Source organism: Athene cunicularia (assembly GCF_003259725.1).
Source record: "Athene cunicularia isolate RWA chromosome 7 unlocalized genomic scaffold, athCun1 chr7_part1, whole genome shotgun sequence".
In the NCBI taxonomy this organism is placed as follows: domain Eukaryota; kingdom Metazoa; phylum Chordata; class Aves; order Strigiformes; family Strigidae; genus Athene; species Athene cunicularia.
In genome coordinates this window covers 30,469,089-30,486,676 of record NW_020799107.1, presented here as the reverse complement: position 1 = coordinate 30,486,676, position 17,588 = coordinate 30,469,089, and the positions used below count along the sequence as shown (strand labels likewise).

The 17,588-nt window shown below is 36.4% G+C and overlaps 1 protein-coding gene across 5 annotated transcripts in view; it reads right to left on the bottom strand.

The window, feature by feature from the left end:
• The window catches only part of MGAT5 (alpha-1,6-mannosylglycoprotein 6-beta-N-acetylglucosaminyltransferase), a 135,970-nt gene that overhangs the window by 50,870 nt on the left and 67,512 nt on the right, over nt 1-17,588 (bottom strand). For all 5 annotated transcript variants that reach the window (XM_026852188.1, XM_026852184.1, XM_026852187.1 and 2 more), the window contains exons 4-8: nt 14,837-14,913; nt 13,329-13,418; nt 3,371-3,442; nt 2,122-2,283; nt 352-521 (exon numbers count right to left, since the gene is read on the bottom strand). In XM_026852188.1, the coding sequence (XP_026707989.1) occupies nt 352-521; nt 2,122-2,283; nt 3,371-3,442; nt 13,329-13,418; nt 14,837-14,913 (571 nt within the window). The remainder of the gene's footprint in view (nt 1-351; nt 522-2,121; nt 2,284-3,370; nt 3,443-13,328; nt 13,419-14,836; nt 14,914-17,588) is intronic.

Below are 17,588 nucleotides of genomic sequence, written 5' to 3'. Positions count from 1 at the left end.
AAGAATAGCAGAAACTGAAGAAGAGGACACAGAATTACACTAGTCTGTATCATTTCCCATTGCAGCTGGTTAAAGCACCTGGAATGTTAAAGAATAAGCTGCTTAGTTTCAATTTTACAACATTCATTTATGAAGTCTCAGGAGCCTGAAGCTACAATGAAAACACATTATCCTTTCCCTAGCACATATACTTAGCTCATGAAAATAATCTTATCATCTGTTTAGTGAATTATCACTTTCATTTTATGCTTCAAGAAATTATACACTGTTAATAGAAGCTTCAAGAGTTGACAATTCTTTTTTTTTTTTTTTATTTGTATTCCAGTTTCAAAGTGAAAGTAATCTCCTTACTCCTTGAGCTCTGCCAGTGAAGCTGAAATCCTGATGTCATGGCCCAGTAAGTAGAGAGATGTAATTAAATCACTCCACTGAACTAATTCACCAAGTGGGCCACCGCTAAATGCATTTTCTGCAATCTTGAATCCAGATTCTTTTGTCAAAAGCCCCAGATGAACAAGAATCTGGAAAGGAAAGTCATATGTTAGAGTTATCAACATTATACATGCAAATATTATACCTCACAGCATTTTGTCTATTAAATTCCAACTATGGCCAAAAAAAATCCAATACTCCCACCACAATAATTTTGTAATGAATCTCTAGAACAGTAATTATAAGAATGTTACTGCATTGTTTTGCACTATCTGCCACCAGATCAGTAATTCTGCACAGAAACTGTGTAGCTCACATTAACTTATTTAGATTGAATAACCACTTATATTCTCAAGTAGGATGAACTTGGTTATGCAAGACAGTATGGTTAAGGGAGGGTACACTGTTGTGAACAAGCCATTAAGAACTTGGAAAGACTGCATAAGAGGATGCTTTCTGAACCTCTCCTCTCCACTGCCACCAGAGATTTTTTTCTGTAGCTCCTTGAAATCTGTGCTTGGCTTTCTACAAAGCACAGAAGTTGAGTTCCAAACACTTCACTACATACCTGGATTGTTATTTGAGTGTGGGTACATACAATGCCAAGTACAAAATCTTCCAAACACGAAAACCTTTTCACCCACTCTATAAAGAAACAACATTCAAAACCCCATTTTTTTCTAATCTCTTGCAGCTCCCAGAACTAAACTGGACATACTAAAATGAAATCATCATATGTTTTACAGGGCAATCCCGAAGGACTTTCAAAAGCAAAGAATAAGCACTAGAGCATCCCATCAAAACTGCAGGACAGTACTGCTTCGGTTTATTTTTGAGTTTATGTATTCTCAGATGTTAGATTTCTGTAATAAGGAGGGCTGCTTGAAAGAGAAGAGTTGCTCCTTGACAGCAGGTGACCCTACTCAAGGACTGTAGCATGTGACAAACATTTCAGCCCCAACATGGAGCCTAGACCTCATGCAAGGATTGAGAACCCCAAGCAAGGAGCTGAGCTGCAGCCATCTGGGCTTAAGAGAGTAGAAACATGACCGTGCATAGCCTCCTGTCACTCAGAGCTGGCTCCAGCCAGAACAAGGCAGGAAGGAAAACCCCTTGCTGTGTTTCCAACTTTCAGCTTTATCTGAACTAGTTGAGGTAACTGGGGGGGGAAATCAAATAAAATGGAACTTTTTGTTTCAAGAAACTCACGTTTTTTTAAACTGAACTCATTACAGGAGGTCTAAACTGACGAAATAAAAAATTGTGGTCAACTTTACATCTATTCAAATCTCAAGCAGAAACACACCATTTAAAGCCTCAATTTTGGACAAAGATGTACAATTATTTTCTGTAATTATGTAAAAACCACTGCAGTGTCATCAGCTTGCAGAAAATTCAGTTCCTCCCTTTAGAAACTTCTATATAGTCTCTATTTTATACAGGTTTAACAGGTTAGAAAACTTAACAAAAGATTGACTCATCTAAGTTATGTAAAACTACTTGTAAAGCAAATATCCATTGTAACAGTAATTTCAAACAGCAAAATACTTCTTGAAAAGAGGGCACAAGTATAAACACGAGCCTTTTAGACATATTTTGTATTGCTACTCTGAAGTTAATTCTGGAATAAGAAGCTTAAAAGACCCTATATGACTGCAAGTGGCAGGATTGGAAAATGTTTTCATTTACCTTTTTTCGTTTTCTCTTCTCTAAATTTTGTTTTTCTGCAAGTGATTTAATTGCTTCAATCCAGGTATCAGCCATTCGTCTGATGCGTAACATCATCCACCTGAATTCCTCGTGTCTTGACATCATTTTGTAGAGATTATCAAAGTTGATACGAATTTCAGCCTTCAATTAAAGCATTAAACACACACACCCCCCCCAAACATTAGTTATTCTTCAAATAGTCCACTTTCCGGAAGTGAAAAAAATTATTGCATAGGAACTCTGTGCTTTACATTCATCATTAAAAATGATGCACTCCTAAAATTAAAGTTGAGATTTTAGTTTAAATATTTTAAATACCTTAAACAGGCATTTCTAGAGTCACATAAATTACTGTTATGTTTATTAGTAGTATTTGGTAGCCCCAGACTATGTTTGCAATTTTTCACAATGTACTTATTTCTGCAATATAAGATTTGATTTTGTTTATGTGCTTCAAAATGAGGTTTAAGTATCTCTAAAACACAATATAAAACCAGAACAGTATGCTGAAGGCTCCCATATATATCAGGAATCTTCCAAATATAAGGAAGTTCCCTATTATACCATGAAGGACGAAACATGACTAGAGTATAAATTTTAAAGGAAATATTCACTCTAAAGCTAGACTGATCTAAGAACAATTGGTTTTACAAAATGAGACAGCCTATATCTAAATTATGTAAGCAATGTTCATATACGACCCAGCAATCATCTTAAAATACCTAAGTGCTACATAATTAGGCTATAACAGTTCAGAAACAACTCTGCATGCCATAGAGTTTTTAAAGGAAAAAAATTAAAAGTAATCAAAATGTTACTACAAAACTGAAATGTATATAAGCCTCTTCTGTTAAGGCATTTTTATATATAAGTCTCAGATTTATAGGACAATAAAATGAGACAATTTCACATATGGTCACTTAACAGTGGTGAACAGCCTATGGATTTGTAATTTTTCTCAGTATCTGTGCACAATATTTTATAAATTTAATCACAAAAATGTTTTTAATGGAAATCTACCACCAAGACTGCAGCGCGAGACAATGACTGGAGAAAATACATGATGAGCTACATGTATACAGTCAAGGATGTTTCCCTTCAGTTTTGAGGAGCTGAGGAATCAAAACGGTAAATTCTAGTCCTATTAGCATTTATGTCGCACAGGACTCCAGGATCTTTTGCATGAATCACAATTACTGAATTATTTCTCATGTTTTAACGTTCTTACCACCGTTTTTTGATCAGTTTCTTCATTAGGATTTTTTGCTCTCCAAGGTAAACGAGGACACCAATTTTCAACCTGTAAAACAGCCACATGAAAATAAATTATTCTATTCTACATTCAGCTTGTCTACCAAAGTCTCTCACTACCTTTATATTATACCTTTCTATGGCTTAAATAAGGCATCAGCTGATTAGTAAGTCACTGCTAGGTAAAACAGCTTTGTGCAAGAAAAGCTTAAGAAGACTTTTTGCAATTCAATACAATTTTAACCTTGCAAATTTGCAACCAAAAGTCACACTTAGATATTCATTCATGATAATGAATACAGAAGATAAAACCTTTTCAAGACAGAGGTCAGCTGTTAAATGCTCTAAATACAGTTTCTCTGAGTGTGGGACTACATATTTTAGAACATTTCCCATCTCCATAGAATATCGTTATAGAAAGGTAAAGCCTAATAAAACCCAAGGTTCAAATTTTTACTTTGTGGCAATCTAGACATAATGTTGAAAGAAGAATAAAACCAAACCCACCCTATTTGAAGGGTATAAGTAACTTAATTATAACATAAGCAACAATATCCACAAGTACTATCAACTGTAATTCTTAAGAGAAACAATCAGTGCAAATGTAATGCTTGTATTATTGTCTATTAGGAAAAAAATAAGTACAATAGGTAGTAGGTTTGGGAAGAAACAATAAATGGATGGATGCATGTCACTGAAAGCTCCTGTGCTCTCCCTAGGGATCTTGCTTGTCCAGCAGAATCTTTATTATTCATATGCCTTAAGAAATTAGACCATTAGCTTTGAGGAAGAAGGAATCTCATTGTTGGAGGCAAATCCTTGAAAACAGAAACATAACTGTGCTGTGAAAAGGGAGAAATGCAAAAAATTATAGGCCAGCTAATATACCACATTGCTACTGATTAAGTTCACAACTCCCAGAGAATTACAAGTCAGAGTTGCTCTTATGGTTCCTCCAGTCACAGACCTGTCAAAACACAATTTTAGCTTAATCATACTGCAGTAAACCTGAAGCATTAGAGATTAAAAGCTTAAGATCACACCAAATGATTGCCTAGAAGACCAATCACTCGAAAATGAATTAACAGACATCATAACCTCATTAAAGAGAAGAAATGTATCAAGCTTAGATTCCTCAAATTATATAAAAACATTCACTTGAATGCTATAACTGAATCTATCCAATGTATTTTAGATAAGTTTTGATAGCAGTGATTTGATCAGCTTCATTTGAAAACATCTGATTCTTTAGTGGTCTCCAACTCTGAAAACATACTAGAGATTGTAGCAATTAACAATTCTAACTTTTACTAATGTAAGTTGTAGAATCACTGGTAGAAAAGAGTTGCAAGCTCCATATTACAAATCACACACAGTCCCAATCTCCTTTTTTTTTTTTTTATAGTACAAATGATTTTGAATTATTCCTAGCAATAAAACTGATCTAAATTAAGATGACATTTCAAGGACTACTGTACGTGCCCCTTTTCTAGCTTCGTGTATTTCACATTGCACCATCAGGCATCCTAAAGGATTTGAAGATTTTTCAGAGCTGCCAAGGACAGTTAGCTGCATGCCTCACTGACTGAAAAACAAATATAGATCTTTTGTGCTTTTAGAAATATTCCCTCTAGTGTACCTTAAATTACAATAATTCTAATCACAAATAAACATTTAAGGAGTAGACTCAAAGCAGTATTAGTGTACACAGTTGGTCTAGCACTCATATTCCTTATTGACATTCAGTCAATTCCTCTTTTCTATGGAAAGACCACCTTAACTCACCGGAGGATTTTTAAACGCATACTCTTCAAAGCATGCCAGTTGTTTTGTTATTTTCAGGACTGATAAATGCATTGGGAAGAACGCATAGGCATTTTCTTATAGAAAAAGGAAAGAATTCTGCTCATTTTTATGAGGCAATGGGTCACAAAAAGCTGTTAGATGGGAGGATAGTAATTAATTAAAGTACCAAGAAAGCAAAGATGAAGCAAATGTGTCTGACACACCATGGGAAGAGGAAATAAGAAAAAGCCTTACTAATGTATTGACACAAGGAATATTGACACAAAGAAAAGTAGGGGTGGAGAGGCAAAATACTGTCTGACAAACCAGTCAAACTAGGATTACTTTAATAGTGAATTCCAGGTATTGGGCAAAAATTATCAGGGTCATATATTATGATAGCAAATCCAGCCAAAATGCTAATATAAATTCTGTTGTTCAGACCATAAGTTTTGAAGATAATTAAAGAATCAAGTGGAATTAGTAAGTCATGGTTCCATGAGAAACTGAGAGGAAAATCAGAGTATGATCAGAGTGATGGCAGAGGGCAGAATGCACAAACACTCATCACTGAAGTGTGTGCACCAGAAGACACTTTTAGACTATAGTAGGTATTATCAGGTAGATATGGAATGAAGAAAGAAGTGAAAAACTACAGCAGGAAAGTCTACACAAGTCATAACATCTGTATGAAAAGGTAGTATTCAAGAAATATCACACTTCCAACAAAACTGTGGTTTTCAGAAGAAACAGGTATTTCTCTCCATCTCTGGTTCTTGCTTCCCTGTTCAGTGAGAGCAACAGATGATCAACAGTCTCTATAGACTTTGGTGAAAGGGAGAGGGGTTTCAACCTATGCAACTAGACAAGATATCCAAGACTTCAGAGACAGCCTTTGTAGGACTATTGGAAAAGGAAGCTATAGCATTTACAGGCTTCTACAACAGAATTAAAAAGCCTGCTAATTTGATGTTACTTATACATGATATCTAGCAGGCTAAGTTCAATTGCTACTTTCCTCAAAGACCACAGCAATTGTATTTTTATATGTACTTCAAGTAAAAAGCTTACAGTTATCTGTGGTTTTGCATAGCATTATGTAAAATTAAGGTCTACAGCGGTACAAAGCCTCAGTAAAGACTGCTTAAAAATCTGTAAAGAAATGGTACTCAATGTTTTGCGTCAGAATTAAAAGCAACAGTTTGCACTAACCCAGACGAGTAGCAAAATGAGCTTTGTGGTCCTCTCTATTTAACCCCATATAATGATACACAGTTGTGCAGGATACTACTACAAATGCAAATAACTTGACTAATCATACTGCTGGCCTTTTTCACTTCCTACTCTTTCCTTTGCTCTTTCATTACTTAGCCTGCCTTTCTTGCCCAGTATATCACTATTCAACTAAAATTGAGCACTTAAGCACTTCCTTTCCAGAACCTGCAATCTCTCACTTTTCAGTCTAGAATCATTTCTAATTGTAGCTCTTGAAAGAACCTACAGTTTCATGAGAACTTCAGATGACACAAAGTGAGTGGGTGGGGGTTTTTGTTTGTCTTTTAAAGAACTAAGTATTGCCACTTCAGCTAATCGCTTCAGGGTTTTTCATAGAGAACACCACAAGGATGCCTATAACTGAACATGAAACTTAAGTAGATAAGTAATTTCCCTGATTGCCTTGCATGACCCAAATATAGCCCACAACAGCTTAGCTGTGCTCATCATTTCTGAACAAGTCCTGCAGCTGTTCTTCTCAGATGCAGACTATAAGCCACTGCCACAGGAATTTCTTTTAAACAAAGGTGGGTGCTATAGTTATTAAAAAATGCAGGAAGACGCTCAAGAAATTATCTTCTTCCCACCAAATACCAGTGGAAACTTAATCCATTTTTCTCAGACTTACTAATGTAAGATAAGTACAAGTCTGGTTTTATTTAAAGCGAGTACTAACTTCCAGCTACAGATGGAGAACGCAAGGTAAGGAATGTCTAAAACTGGTCAAATTGTCTTGAGCGGAGCCCTTCAATCTCTTTTGTCTTGTGTGACAAATGAGCACCAACAGTGATGCAAGCTCTGTGAAAACACCTGGTGCCTGGAACGTGCTTTCCTCCCCTTACTCAGAAATTACCTAAAGAAAGCCTAACAGCTTTCTCTGAAATTACCAGGGACAAGACAGAGAGAGAGAGAGAGCAGGGAATGTGAGGTAAAGAATTAGGGACTTTTACAACATATTTTCTGGAAGCTCCTAATAAAGAACAGGGTGACAGGGAGAGGGGGGAAAACCTGCTTTGGTTGATAACTCAAAAAAGTTTGCTGAAGATGCAACAACATTAAAGCATAACTTACCCAAGGACAAGAATATTTGTGATTAAATAACATGTAGAGTGGGGGGAAAAAAAGTGTGAGTTTATACACACATTTGTATGTATAGATGTGTATGTACACAATTATAAACAGGAAGATGATATAGCATGTGCTAAGGCTGCAGCATGCAGTTACAAATCTGGTATTGTTCAGTGCATATGCACCTTTTCTCTGTCATTGGCAGTGATGACAGAAAGGTTTATGATATCACTAAATGGGTCTAGATGAAATCTCCATCAGAATAAACAAATACTTCAGCTTTGTATTTGTTTAGGTACAGAATATCCACAAGCAACCAGACTTAAGTTTGCACAAGGGGAAGGAGGGCAGCAGTGTTTGTTTGGATCCTGCTCTTCAACTTGTTTATGTGTTTCATTCGATAATTTAAGACAAAACACAGAAGTTGTCTCTGAAGAAGGAACTAGGACTCCTCTTCCCCCTTTTCAGGACAATTTTTCTTTTGCTGGGTTAGCATCAGGTCTTACTCTAGCTTATTCTCTCCATATTAATCAACCGTTACACTGTCATGCACATGATTTAATAGGAAGGATGTGGTATCAGACTACAGATTAGCAGTTAAAGATGACTGTAGGGAAGCAGCCACTGCAGATTTGAAGACTGACTGGTTTTTGGATGAGTGATATAAATGCAAAGCTATTATTCCGAACACACTATACTTTTCTTTGTACTTGCATATTTTCAAATAAGACCAGTCGTGCCTCCTGTACCTAATGTTGAATTCAGTGTCAATTAAATGCATTAGGTCACCTTTGACCACGCTCAAGAAACTAGGTCCACCTGAGAAGTCAAGTTTTCCCTACTTGGTTTTGAATTGCAGTAGGCACAGTACTATCTAGAGTATACATAGCTGTCTCCATAAGGTGAACAGCATTATTGTTCAGCATACTTCTATCCGCAGTGAAGTGCTGCTGTTAAGTATCTTATGTCAGTCCCAGAGTGGGAAATAAAAACAAACAGTGCTGCAATATCTTGTGAAAGAAGGTGCATCTTTAGATTTATTAGGCAGTATGAAGGCAGGCAGAGAAGAGAACTAATAATGTTCACTTAGAAAATCCATTTGAGAATTTGATGTGAAAGAACTGCTCCCATTGGGAAGGTGACTTTCTCAAGTCCTCTAGAAGCTGTAATACCTATATTTTGTTTAGCATTTCCTCAGTGATAGGTAGTCATTTTGAAGGTGCTACAAAATCTACAGTGTGCAAGAAGATTGCCTATCTATTTACTGAAATGGAGGAGCGTACAGGTAACTTTGCCTTTGGAAACATCCAAATCCAATCTCAAACATTGTGTGCCAGGTCCTTGCAGTCCCAGTGATACTGCAATACAAAGTTTTGTACATAACCATCAATCACCAAATGGTCTCTTACCTAACTTCAGTAACGTGCACTAAATTTGATTCCTTTCTTACGCTGGCACTGACACCTTTTCCAACAAGACAGAGAGAGACTAATCCCAATTTAAAGTGTCGCAAGTAGAAACAATAACTGAGCCTCAATTGCCCAAATCCAGGCCAATACACTAATGGATGATTTGGGGACAAAGTGCTGACTACCAGCATTTCAATTTCTTAGGGACACATGTAAGATGGCTAAAAAGTTTGAGCTTTTGCTGCTTTACATTTGCATTGAATTCAAAGCAGTTGGTTTGATGTTACACTGAAGAAATGCAAATCATTAACTCACCTCAATGTCAGAAATTAGCTTACACATGCAGCAGAAGTTGTGGAAAGGGGACTTCCACAGAGATGTGAGCAAATTGCAGTAAACTAGCAAAACCACAAGGATTTGAGGAACCTGTATAATTATGATTCCCAGGGTTTTTCACTAAAACATGCCTCAGACTACAGCTTGCATTCTGGAAACAAACCCACATTCAAAATCACCTTTAGTTTGTTTTTTTCTGCTTTAGCCCTCAAAGCAAATGTAATGCTGTAAAGAAAAATAGTCCTACAACCAAACCATACATTCTGTTGCCATCAAGTCTGAAAGACTGAAAACAAAAATTCTCTCTAGTGGTATGCTAGCACACGCGCAAAAGCTACAGGAGTCTCAAAGACGGGTCTTTGGAACAGTTTTAGTCTTTTGAAGCACCTCCAACAAGGGTACCAAAAATTACACTTGCACCCGAAAGGCGAGCTGGAGATCCAAAGCCTGGGATTTTAGTTAAGATCTGCCCAGCTCCAGCAGGTAAGCATCAATGACCCCTGGGTGGTGGTAACTTCCAGCACAGCTACTGGCTGACCAGCTGGCACAGCAGCAGTCTCACTCCTGTGTGGCAGGCAGTCCTCTCAGAGAAACCACATATCTAGATAAAGAAAAGGATCAATAAAACCCCTCAGCTTTTTGTTTGTTTGTTTGTTTTTTCTAAACTGGGAAACTGTGTGAAAAAAATTTGTTTTCTAGAAGATATTTTTAAAATCTTCATTCTTCAGCTGCAAACTGACAGTTTGCAGTGAAATATATTTTTGTACTATCTAGAAATTAATCTTTTCACATTTCTTTCCAGAAGCAATGCCATCCGTGAAAATTCTAACTGTGCAAGTGACATTACAGTGTTAATCAACTGGCTTTTTCATAAAAAATGCTAAGATTAAAAGGAAGTAACGCCTCTCAATGGGCAAGTTTGTATTGTGGTTAAAATGAAACAAGTCCCAACTATACAGAAACCTTAGAGCTAGCTTAACTTGCTTTTTAATTTTTGCTACTTTTAACTCCTGTCTTGCTCTGTTACTCAAGAGAACTTAGGTTTGGTTTTGCTATTCAGGCCATTTGTGTTTCCTCTAGTATTCAAAGGCTCCAGCACAATTAATGTTATGAGGGCTGCACAGTTGCATATCATCCAGTGCCTGCAGCAAAACAGCAAGACAGAAGTGCAGAAACTCTTGCAGCTTTATCTGCAAGTCTGTACAGGGGACAGCTTTAAATAAAAAAACATAAGCCTGAATGTACTGGATTGCTTCTTGCTTTCCTGCTGCTGCCACACTTGCCCGCCATTCTGCTCAAGCAGCCAAGACACAAGAAAAGAAGTGGAGAAGAGCTGTTCAGCTAGCTGTTATGTTCCTGTAGGAGTGCCATCCAAAGCAAACCAGGGGAGGCAGAACTGCTAATACTTGCACTTGTGCAGGCTCTTCAGAAGAGAAGACTTGGGGCACCCTGGATTTTGACTGTGCTGTTTCTATTTTGCAGACAGACATGGTGGAAACATTAACAAGAGCATATAACAGATATCCAAAGACCAGGTTTTATTCCAAGCTTTGTTTCTAAAGCTTCGCATAAACTATGGGCAAGTTACTTTGTGTCTCTGGTTCTGAACCATATTGCACACTGAAATGGAGTATTTCAGGCTCCTTTGTTTACAGGTTCAAAATTGTATTACAAAGAGTGCTAAGATAAGCACAACATAATACCCTAACTGAATTACTTCAGAAGTAAAAAGCAGATCCCAAAAGAGAATGAAAGAGCACAGGCAGTAGACACACTAGATTGTAGAAGCAATTTTAAGAGCAAAAGTAGACATATGCACAATTTGATGCATATTGTGTCTTTTCAAACTGAGGTTGTGCATCCATATATTACCTTTTCAAACAGAGCATGTGTACACAACCATCTTACTGCTCTACTGTAACCTTAAAGTAAAAAGGAAAAATCTTAATAGTAATAACCTTCCAGTAGCCTAATGCATTTTAATATTTTAAATCAGCAGTTTTGACTTGAGAGCTCTGTAGACACATTTATCATTCAGCTGTGCGACCATACTATAAACTGTCAACTCTTCATCACTGTCCACTTTGACAAATTACTCTCGCAACAGCATTTCCAAGTTATCCTCAGCAGCCAACACACCTCATAAATCCACATCATTGTAGTGTTATTAGAATTTCATTTCATGCTTGCATTCGCAAACATTTAAGCTTTCATACTCTGCTGCTGGGCATTAATCGTGGAATTAATCATAGGATTAAGAATGCCAAATTTAAACTCAAGGTTAATAACATGTTCACCCAATATTAGTTTTACATTCTGTCATGGGAAAACACTTAAAAAAAAAAAAAAAAAAAGCAGAAGACCTTTGAAGTTACCAAATATAGACATAGACAAATTGCACTGTTGTTCCATCATGAAATGAGAAGTTGCCCAAATTCAATATTGCTGCTTAAACAAAAATTTCAAATCCCTAGACCGCTGATAAAACAACCACTTGGCCTCTGTAAATCTGCTTGCGTTATGCCATGAGGATGAGCTGAAAGATCAGTTATGAAAAAACTAACAGCATCAACTGAGTTTTCAAAACTGATGATCAGTGAAGATTGTCACAGAAAATACTGTGATTTAACAGAAATACAAAATAATAAATGTCATTTAAGTATATTAGATTCTCACATTCAGTTGATACATATCTTCATTTTTAAGATATATCTGCGTTAAAAACATGAAGCACCTGCTGGCTGACAGAATATCAATGTGCAAATGTAGCTCCACTAATGCTAAAACATAACCTTTTAGTAGAAACTTAGATCAACTGCAGATGATTATGAAACCATATCTCTAGCTTCTATGATAAATAACAGGATAAATAATATAGTCATCATGTATCTTTTCCTTCCCCAGTTTTACAGCCCATAAATACATCAACACTTGGTACTAGCAATGGAATGAGTCAAATTTGTGATTCAACTCAGCCTTTTTTATCTCTTCAGATAAATGTTTTGGATATGCATTTAACTATTACTGCTGCTTCAAGCAATGCCCCCAATAGTTCAATGACAGTCAACTGAGTAAATTAACAGAAATTGCTTTTGTTACAACAGAGCTACATATATCATAGACTTACAGTTTTAAACTCAGATATGTAATTTAAAAACCCAGCCCCACCACCCCCAATCCTGCAGAAACTACAAAATTAGTAGTAGTTTGTAATTCTGCGAGTACGTTGGCTCTTGCAGTTCTTTACAAGCAGTAAGCCACCAGATATCAATACTACTTCCAAGATCAGCTGCCGTAAGTTATCAAAATTTTACTAATAAGAAAGAAAAAGTCAAGTGATCAGATACACTTGACTGCTACTGGCACATACACTACAAGCCAGTAATAGAGCTCATAATAATTGACTGACAAAATTCATTCTTGGAAAACAAGTGTTACTCTGGAAACAGGAGTCTGTAGAATAAATACCAGGGCCAGCACCTTACTCTGCTGTGTACAAAACTGAGCCTTTGGCTCCGACAGGTAACAAAAGCTTTAGCCAATATATCTGTAACTTAGCTCAAAAACACGACTCTCAGTGCTTTTTTGTTTTCTGCTAACAGACTCCACAATTCATGAACAGTCTCCAAGCAGGAAGTGGCCATCATGCTTAGGAAGATATACCATCTAGTTCCAGTTTCCAAATTTTACATCCCAAATACCTCCCCTAAAATGCCTCCCACTACTACCTCAGGATCTACATAGAAATCAGCAGAAAAAGGCAAGGATCAGGCCCAAGCTTTAGATTTCATTTTAACAGGATACCTGGCATGGACTCCCTGGAGCGTGTTGCTGCTTATATCACTTAAGTTATAAACATTAGAATTCTCCAGGCTAGAAACCCCTGGAGGACATATGAATAATAGCAACACATTTCATAATAAATCCGTTTTAATAGCTTTTTCCTCTTTATAGAATTTTTCTGAAGAAAGTTATGATTTTTTTTGAAAAAAGTTTGCAAACAGTTACCAAAAATATGGAGGCACTGTGATGTTCTGTTCTGCAGATTAAAAGATTACTGACCTCACTGAGGTAAATAAAAAAGGAGCATGTGGACCCATCTACACCATAACTTGCATAACAGGGATCCGATCGCCACATATCTTTCATCCACTGTAACAGAACAAAAACACAAGTCTGTTAGTTTTAAGTACCATGTAATAACTCCATACTATTTCATACTGAACACAGGAATAACAGGGGAAAGCTGCAAACGACTATATCCAACCACATAAAAATCACAAATAACAGAAAAGGAATTTTATTAGTATTTTGCAGCATACAGCATCTCTGCCTTCAGCTACACTGAGGAAGTAACTACATACCAGACGTGAGCACAGTTTACACAAACTGGTAGCCAGGCAAGCAGAGACAAATATCAAATGGAGAATGTAATCAGGATCCAGACACAGGGTGTGGCTAGAGTTGACTGCATTGGCCCCCTGTGTTACACTTCCCCTGGAATTTAACAGATCATTTCAGTTACCAAGATTGAAATCTGCCTGTTTCTGCCAAGAATCTGCCATTTCTGAAGAAGTAGTTAATTTAAATTTGTATTTTAATATTCAAATAATGTACTACATAGTCACTATGCAGCCAGTTGCTCAGAACAGATCAAAACACAGAGATTTAAAATGTACAGATTATTATTGTTTTAATACTATTGTCTAAGAATTTTATTTAGACAAAAGTAATAATTTCACGTATACTTTGGTAGTTATTTGTTTTCACTTTCAGAAATTAACTGTAATGTTTGATAATGATATTCAAGTGTCCAGCAATTTTACTTTTGTCCCCCACTACTAAAACACTATTCTTACATTTGAAATGTATCTTGAGAAAAAAACACCAAAACCCTCCATTCTCTGCAAACCTGTTGGGGTTTTGTTGTTTGTTTTTAGTTTTGTTGTTGTTGTTGGTTGAGGGGTTTTTTTTGTTGTTTTCCCTTTCCAACCTAAGTCTGATGGCTTTCAATATTTGACCTTTCAAACTGCATTATTAGTAAAATATAAGGTTTATGCAGAATCAGCTGTGACCCCCAAAGTTCTGGTGGCACATTTAGTGCAGTGCCTAGGTTGTGAGCAGAAGAGGCAGAATGCTTTTAACAGAAAAGGGGAAGGGAGGAACTGGACAGAGCTATAACTGTCTTGCTGAAACAGAGGAAGGGCTGCAGTGAGGTAGAATCCCAGTTCTGGGCTAAGGGAACGTCAAATGACTCATAATGGGGAAGAAAACAGAGCTTTTCAAAAAGGAGAAGCAAATTTCTGAATAAGAGAAGCATTTTATTAAATAATATAGCATTTTAATATAATATGACATTTTATTCCTGTCTTAATAGGATGACATTCTATTTGTCTGCAGCAGTAGTATTAAAGGCTTGAGGTAAGCAATGCTGTAGTGACACTCCTAAATATCCTCTTTTTTGACCCAGTTGTTCTTGTTTTATGCCACTGACTGAGTTGTGACCTATAGGAACATACAATCAGTTTTTAATAGAACACACATAATAAGATTAAAACCAGTTCACTTACCTTTATTTTCCCTTCACAGTGAGGAAAACCATCCATAGGAGGCAATTCACACTGTTCTTGGGCTCCATTAATGAGATCTAAAGAGAAACATAGACCATAACTGAATTTCATTTTACAGTTCTGACAGATAACCTAATGAATCCTTCCTTTTATTTTCATGAATCCACAATCTAAACTGACTGGAGAGATACTGTGCAATATTTGTTATAACATTAAAACTCAATGTGCTCTTTTTGACTACAGAAGAAAATTGTTGCATAGATTTCAACTCTGACTTGAAGTAAAAGTGCTGAATTAGAAAAACTAGTCTATGAAGACTTAAGATAATCCATTCTGAGAATAATATAAAGCAAAATATCTTCCTAATCAATTCATCAGTGCTTAAAACTACTAAATTGCAACAATTTGCTTCCAATGTCAAACATTTCTAAGTTATATATATTGCTCTTAAACATAGAAACTAGTTTTTCGAGTTCTGTTATCACTTTATCAAACACCCCTGATCTGGCATCAGATAATATGACCCAATTAATATTAATAAATGCTGCAATATAATTTTACAACTGAGTAGCACTGTATCACATCTCATGAGAAATATTTCCTATGGTCTCCCAAGAATTTTTTTCTTTTTTGCCTATTTTAATATTTTATCACTCTGGATTTTTGCAACACATTGAAGAGTGTAATACAGAGCAACACTTCTAGCCCATGAGCCAAGGAAAAGGGGCAGGTTTAAAGGATGTTACCACATCAATTCCAGAATGGGATTTTCTTCTAAGAATTTAGAAGAACCCTCTAACACAGACCTTTAAGGCAAGAAAAATGATTAACGCGGTATAGCAAATCTTGCCAAAGGCAGCGAATGATAAGGTTTTCAATTTAGGTAGTTCATCCCAGAGTTATCTCTAAATTATACCTGCATCATTTCTGGCTTTTCCCACGGGCATGAATCAAGATCATTAAAGCCAGCCATCCATCAGCCTAGGAACACTTCATGCTATGGCAGTTGCACTGCACGACTTCACCCAGAATATGCTAATTAGAGATTTCAGAAGAAAAAAGGCTGCTGCATTACAATAGAGTAGTGACAAGATCAGTGGATAAAAGTTAGAATGTTGTATTATATACAAAAAATACCTCCTGATTTATCTGAGTATTTTCCGTTTTTTCTCAAATATCTTTTAAAGATAACTTGAAAAGTGAGTGAAGTATTGCAAAATGGAGCGGATGGGAAAGAAGAATCATGGCAGGAAGACGACACTTATTTGGCAGTCTCTGCAACAGCAGCAGCAATTTGACAACCTGAGCTGTACTGTCAATGACAATAACACTGAAGCAAAGTAGTTTTTAAGATTACTTTGTAATTTCAAATCAATAAGCACTTTAAAAATATTCTCCCTATCTTCTTATCCTTATAGGATTCTTGCAGACTAGACCACTGACATCTACAGCTCTGATTTCTGCTCCAAGAACACACAGAGCATGCATACAGATATCAACAATTTAAGTTATATTCTAAATTCAGCTAGATAACAATAGGACTTTTTGCTTTATTACAGTTCAGACCTTCCACCTGAATCACACTGAAATCAGTGCTTTGAGATCAAACAGTAACAAACCTACCTTAAACCATAAAAAGGCATAGTTATTAAAATTATATCAATTTTTAGTAATCAATATAATGCCATTAGAAGAGCTTCATGGTCTAAACTGTGAGGTTTTTTTTCCCTTCAAACTCATAAGTTTGTATACAAAATAAGTAAAGAGATTTTCAAAAGGCATGTCAAATTCAGATCTTCCTAGAACATAAAAGACATCTGAAATCTATTACATAACACCAGAGGTACAATTCAACCACAGGGGAATTCAACTTTCAGCATCATAACAAACTTAGGGTTGAAAATTCAGAATGTCTGGGCAATTCTATTCAGTCAAACGAGTCTTCCTACCAATTTCAGTTGTATTTGGACAAGTTATACTTGTCATGCTCAAAGGTTTACTCGCTTCCCCCTAGAGCTACTATATATAGAACCAACCAACTGTAATTACCAGTTTTCAGAAAGGAAAGAGATATATATTAAACCCTTAAAGAGAAGGTAGTATTAATGATATTCAACATGCATTTCCACATACCTTTTCCTCTGCAACAGTGCTTTCTTAAGGGGTACAGTTCCTCAGTCACTACCCACTGAACACGCCAGCTCTACCATTCACTTGACTTGGTTGGATCACTAATATGAAATTGGTTAAAAATAGTTCTTGCCCAAAAGTATTACTTGAAACCAGAAACTTTGATCAGAACTACAGAGGAAGCGAAGTAGAGATGGGAATGACAGTCCCCTGGGGACTGCAGCTGCAGGAGGTGCCAGTGGCACAGCCTAGCAAAGACACTTAAGAAAGTGTAATATACAGCCTTTGCACTGCTTGCTCTGGGCTAAATGATCTTCCTCTGTGAGACAGTCATTCCTCCTTGGACTTAATGTGACTCCTCCGGTTCTTTATTCCTCAAAAGTACTCAAAAGCTTCTATTCTGCTCTTCCTGTTGATTGGAAGGTATAGCTTGCCAACATGAAGGATCCACCAAAATTAATAATTTGAAATAAAAAAAAAAGTCTTCCATCTCAAGCTAACTATGTTATCATATGATGGCTTTCCACTTCAGAAAGTCAGCAGTCAAGCAAACCTTCTCTTCATCTGAAGTCCTTTTAAGTACAGGATAATCCAGAAGCACAAAATGTAACTCTATTTTACA